The sequence below is a fragment of the Aedes albopictus genome, chromosome 2, assembly GCF_035046485.1.
Source record: "Aedes albopictus strain Foshan chromosome 2, AalbF5, whole genome shotgun sequence".
Classification (NCBI taxonomy): Eukaryota; Metazoa; Arthropoda; class Insecta; order Diptera; family Culicidae; genus Aedes; species Aedes albopictus.
Window position 1 is genome coordinate 37,420,001 of NC_085137.1, and position 5,697 is coordinate 37,425,697.

The 5,697-nt window shown below is 37.6% G+C and overlaps 1 protein-coding gene across 1 annotated transcript; it reads left to right on the plus strand.

The window, feature by feature from the left end:
• Positions 1–363: 363 nt before the first annotated feature.
• Positions 364–5,493, plus strand: LOC109410846 (matrix metalloproteinase-18-like). The gene is made up of 4 exons (XM_019684380.3): positions 364–750; positions 809–1,453; positions 1,516–1,711; positions 1,766–5,493. The coding sequence occupies exons 1-4, from the start codon at positions 490–492 to the stop codon at positions 2,161–2,163; spliced, it is 1,500 nt and encodes a 499-aa protein (XP_019539925.3). The 5' UTR covers positions 364–489; the 3' UTR covers positions 2,164–5,493.
• Positions 5,494–5,697: the final 204 nt, after the last annotated feature.

The window sequence follows — 5,697 nt, forward strand, 5'->3', positions numbered from 1 at the left end:
TTTTCACTTCGCCAGATTCATTGGATTTCACTGCTGTCCGTCAATAAATATTAATGATAATTTCTGAATTTCCCAACAGAAACGAAAAGTTTGAGATAACCTCAAAATAAAAACGAACAACGGGGTTTTACCTAGCTCAGAAAAATAACACGCAATTTCAAAACAAGATCATGCACGGTTCGATTTTGGCTTGCAGAAGCCAATGCCCATCACCGTTATGAAGAAATTCCTAACTTATCTAAGCATACCTACCACTCGATAGTATACGTAAAAGGAAGCTCACACTCATCAATCATGAGCGGTGGATTCTGTCTCCGTTGGGACGTAACGTCAGCAAAAAGAAGTGTTACACAGCGGGAGAGATAGAACTGATACTGCCACATTTGGGTTTCCCGTGATTGATTTCGCCCCTTGCAGGCAATTCATGATTTGCTCAGTTGCTTTCGAAAAGTAGACTAATGTACATTAACGCTCGTAGCAGTCGCGAAAATGGTTGTGAAACGATGTAACATTCGTGAGGGCACATGGCGTTGCTGCTTATTGGCAATGTTATTATTAATACTTGGTGAAGCTATCCAGCAAAACGAGGCATCTTTTAGGTTTCCCAATGGTCGAAAGAGCAAAGAAATTAATTTCAAACCTAGCTTAAAAATGCAGGAACCTAGTACAATTGATAGAAATTCTAGTGATACAAGTGTTGTTCCCGTTGTTCCTTTGGAAGAACCTGACATGTCCAAAGATGATGCAGAGGTTTGTAGTCATGCTGTTTCAATATATTCTCGATGAATAACGTACTTCCTCTAATCAGAAAATTCTTGATGAAATCGGCTTCAACTCTACTAACGATGGCACTGATGATATTGGACTCCGCTTTTTCGCTGGTGCAAATACCAGAATATTGCACTATCAACAGCAACACGGGTTGAAAGAAACAGGCGAGCTAGATCGAGAAACCAAAATATCGCTCCAAAGTCCCAAATGTGGCATGAGCAACGTAGCTGCCCACGGAGACGACTACAAGTGGAGCTCGCGATATCTCACATACTACGTTAGGAATACTCCATGGGGAATCCCCTCGAGGACTGTTAAAAATCTTATACGTAACGCTTTCGACGAGTGGAGTAAGGTGACGAACCTTGAATTCGCTGAGTCAAACGACCCAGAGTCTGATATGGAGATTGCATTTGGCGGTCGAAGGCATACTAATAGAGAAAGCATATGTAATGATGATCTAGGGGCAAATACGTTGGCACACGCGTATTACCCGCAGATAAGAGGAATCCACTTCAACACTCAGTTCTTTCACGCAGCGATGGACAAGGATCAGTTTTTCACGACTGCAATGCATGAAATCGGCCATGCCCTCGGGTTGGATCATTCCGTATCGAAAGCTTCTGTCATGTATCCCACGGTAGTGGCACACTTTTCCGAAGTACCGAAGCAGGATGTTGAGGTAAACAGTACAAAATGCTTTACAGAGATAACAAGGTGTTAAAGTATGGGGCATAATTTTAGAGGATTCAGTTGAAGTATGGCAAACGCCAGGAACTGAAAACTACCGGATTACCAACTTTCTGTGAGGTGACAAAGTACGATGCTGCAATGTATTATCAAAACAAGTTAGTCATAATCGCAGGAAAGTACTGCTACACAAATTTCAATGATAGAGATGAGCCGACTTTACTCAGCGAGATGTGGCCAGGAGCTCCTGGTAAAGCTAAAAGTACCAATACTGACAAAGTTAATTAGCACAACTTTATTTCAGAAACCCTGGACGCCGCAGAAAGCATTGGTTCTCATACTTATTTATTCAAAGGTGATGAAGTGTGGGATTTCATGGATGACGAGGTACAAGTAGGTTATCCTCGAAAAATCCATGAAGCATTTCCAGGACTGCCTAAGAATTTGGACGGCGTAATCTACGATAAAGAAACACATATTTATGCCTTCAAAAAGGATCATTATTGGAGGTACAATACGGATCATAAGAAAGTCGATCGCTCAGATGACATAGAAGACTATGGTGTGCCCGAAAGGATCGATGCAACACTCTTTGATTATGTTCACAAAAGACTGTTTTTCTTCAAGGACACCTCAAGATATATATACGATTTTGACACTCGCAAAACAACACGATATGACTCTCAGATGTTTGATTGCTAGGTAGACTATAAAAGCTAATGTTCCGATTTTAGTGTTTGCTTCTTTAAATTTTGGGAAATTGTGCTACTCCCCTACATGTGTGGAACTTTCACAAAAGACGGACGTTTTCCGGCGGACCAATGATACCTTTAAAGAGCGTTTCGGATGCAAAGTGATTACTCCGGTGGTTTTATGTAGACTAACTTATGATATATTATACACAGATTTTTTTTTTTAATTTTTATATATGGGTCATTCCACACCAAGTGACCGACCGCTTGCAATCGACCATCACAGATTTGAACCAAATTTGGCTGAAACATTTGTTTAGATGAAAAAAGAAAAAATCCAAATTTTGGTGCCGATCGGATCACCCCTCGGCCCGTGGCAGCACCCCTCGTTTTGGCCGATATGAAAATTATCCTCTCTTTCTTTTATTTTTATCATTGAAACGATTGCCCCTACACATTTTTGACCTTCGACTTTTTTAAAGGAAATCGTTCAGGGAATCCAGAAAAAATATTATTTTTTTGATACAGTGTTGCCAGATATCATAATTTTCAATTTTAAATCTAAAAATCGATTTTTCTCAAAATACGTATATTTTGATTTTAAAAATTTTGATTCCATCGTGTTTATCAGACGTTTTTCTATCGAAAAAGCTTAACTCTCCAAGGTAATTAGCGTCGTTCCTGAGATATAGCGTTTTTAAGAAAAAATATTCATATTTTTCATATAAAGTATCATATAAAATCAGATGCAGTTTATAAATTTCGTAAAAAAACATTGTTCGATGCCATATAATCACGTTTTGTGCTGATTTGAACAATATCGAGTATAAAAAGGATTAAAAAAATTGTGACAGTGTTGCCGGTTTACCTTTTTTATTATACCATGAAACCTAACCTTCAAGTGTTTGACAATGTACAGGTTATTCTGAAAAATCGCACCATGTGTGTTGCAAGATGTGTGAGCAAGATAAAAACAATACACATCTTCTCTAACGACCCTGTTGTTAACCTTTTCTTCACAGACAAACAGACGTAACACCTAGAAAATTTTTCGCGAAATCCATCGCCTAGTTCACACTTGGTGAAACGTCTAACGCTTAGAAAAATGATGTGCGCACCTCTGGTTGTGAAAGCTACAACTATGAAGATTTAAAAAGATCGTTAAACCGTGGTCGTTGGATTTTTTTTCCAATGTTACGTCTGTTTGTCTGTGTTTTTTTTTTGTTTATGGTCCTTTCTGACCATTCGCCATTCACCATTCGCCATTCATTCATTCGCTTGCGATCAAAACTGCGACGAACGGCAACGAATATCCATGTCAAGCAAATTGCGCATGGCTTTCCACTGGTGATGGGGTTGCGTGCTTGATCACGACAATCCGTTTGCTGCATCTTTCTCGATTCGATTTAGCAAAGATGAGTGAATATGAATGGAGTGAGGCGAATATACCGATCCTTAATATGATACTATACATTGTCGATCTGGGAGTCACCTATAATTGATCGAACAATCGATTTGATTTATCGGAATTAACCTTCGTGTACAACCGATCTCTTTTCCATGCAAAAAAAAAGCCTGAGAAAAGTAGGCTCTAGGGAGCAAACGCCACTAATCCATTTCACTCAGAAATTTTTGTTCATTCTTCGCCACGAAGAACAAATAAAAACTCATACCATATGCAATCACATCAATAGACAACACAATACTCAACACTGTTCTTCACTTCTCTGCCCGGGACAATAAAGGACATGATCTATTATTCTGCAATCCAGTAAGAGTAAACGCAATACTAAGCATCCCCGCACCTATTGTTTGCGTTTCCGCTAAATACTAGCATTCTTGGCAACACTGCCGTTAAAATCAATCAAGCTATTTTTACAGGGATTTTTATAAGGAGTTGGATTTTCGAATATAAAATAAAAATACTGAAGTCTGAGCTACCAGTTGCGCGACGATGCGTAGTATCTAATATTATCTAATTCCAAAGGATATCATGATGATCATCATCATTATCATCATCATCATCATTATATTCCATATTTTCAGGTTTAGCTTCTGAAATTAGTTGTGGGTCATTGAATGTAGTTATATCGAAATGACATTTTCAGCACTGTTGCTTATAAATACACTCATCAAATGTTTTCCTGAATATATTTTACGTCGATGTTGCCAAATGTACTAAACCTAAATATAAAAATACTTTTGGCTTGTTAATTAGATTTCATACTAATGTTCTAGTAAAATTAAGATTTCTACAATAAATATTACATATTTGGCAGCACTTCTGTTCAGATAATATTAAAATATATGAAATTTGTTTAAAATTGATGATCTCAATGGATACATTTTTTAGTTCAACAGGTTATGCTAGTCCATTACGATAGACTCATAATTGATGAACTGGCAACACTGTAACATTTTTTTATTCCTTTTTATACTTGATATTTTTCAAATCAGCACAACACGTCTTTATATGGCATCGAACATTTTTTTTTGCGAAATTTATAAACTGCACCTGATTTTATATGATACTTTATATGAAAAAAAACGAATATTTTTTCTTAAAAACGCTATATCTCAGGAACGACGCAAATTACCTTGGGGAGTTAAGATTTTCGATAGAAAAACGTCTGATAAACACGATGGAATCAAAATTTTTAAAATCAAAATATACGTATTTTGAGAAAAATCGATTTTTAGTTTTAAAACTGAAAAATATGATATCTGGCAACACTGCATCAAAAAAATAATATTTTTTCTAGATTCCCTGAACGATTTCCTTTAAAAATGCCGAAGGTCGAAAATGTGTATGTGCAATCGTTTCAATGATAAAAATAAAAGAAAGAGAGGATAATTTTCATATCGGCCAAAACGAGGGGTGCTGCCACGGGCCGAGGGGTGATCCGATCGGCACCAAAATTTGGATTTTTTCTTTTTTCATCTAAACAAATGTTTCAACCAAATTTGGTTCAAATCCGTGATGGTCGGTTGCAAGTTTTCACATTTTCTCGGTCACTTCATATGGAATGACCCATATACAATTTTGACACTCGTAATACGACACGATATGATTCTCGGATCTTTGACTGCTAGACGTAGACAATTAAACATGATGCTCCCACTCTGGTGTTTCTTTCTATGAGAAAAGCTCATGATACACAGCAATCTTGTGACATAACTTCCATTTAGTTGCACATCTGTCGCGTCCGCGTCGTAAAAGTAATGAATAACAAGCCACATGAAAACTGCGCCTATTCACTGAAGTTCTCAGGTACATTCACCTTACAAAAGAGAAAGAGAGAAAAACGCCCACAATAAAAAAAATAGGTACAAAATTGCTTTCACGCACAGCTTTGTGCGGGTGACCAGACTGCTGTGTAAGAGGCCACACCATTACTCAGTGCACACGCAGAGGCTTCAGAGGAAACAGTAACAGTTTCTTCAAAATCTATCGCACATTTTACACAATCTTGCGAACACAAAATATGGCGTTGTGCAGCATCTCCAGCAAAAGTCGCTAATGTGAAACGTCCAGATATGCCCA

What these genes read in the sequence shown, in the direction of transcription:
- LOC109410846 (XM_019684380.3), top strand. Translation starts at nt 490, where the DNA reads ATGGTTGTGAAACGATGTAACATTCGTGAGGGCACATGGCGTTGCTGC. An exon ending in TACCGAAGCAGGATGTTGAG is followed by an intron (nt 1,454 to 1,515) that starts GTAAACAGTACA and finishes GCATAATTTTAG; the next exon opens with AGGATTCAGTTGAAGTATGG. An exon ending in GATGTGGCCAGGAGCTCCTG is followed by an intron (nt 1,712 to 1,765) that starts GTAAAGCTAAAA and finishes ACTTTATTTCAG; the next exon opens with AAACCCTGGACGCCGCAGAA.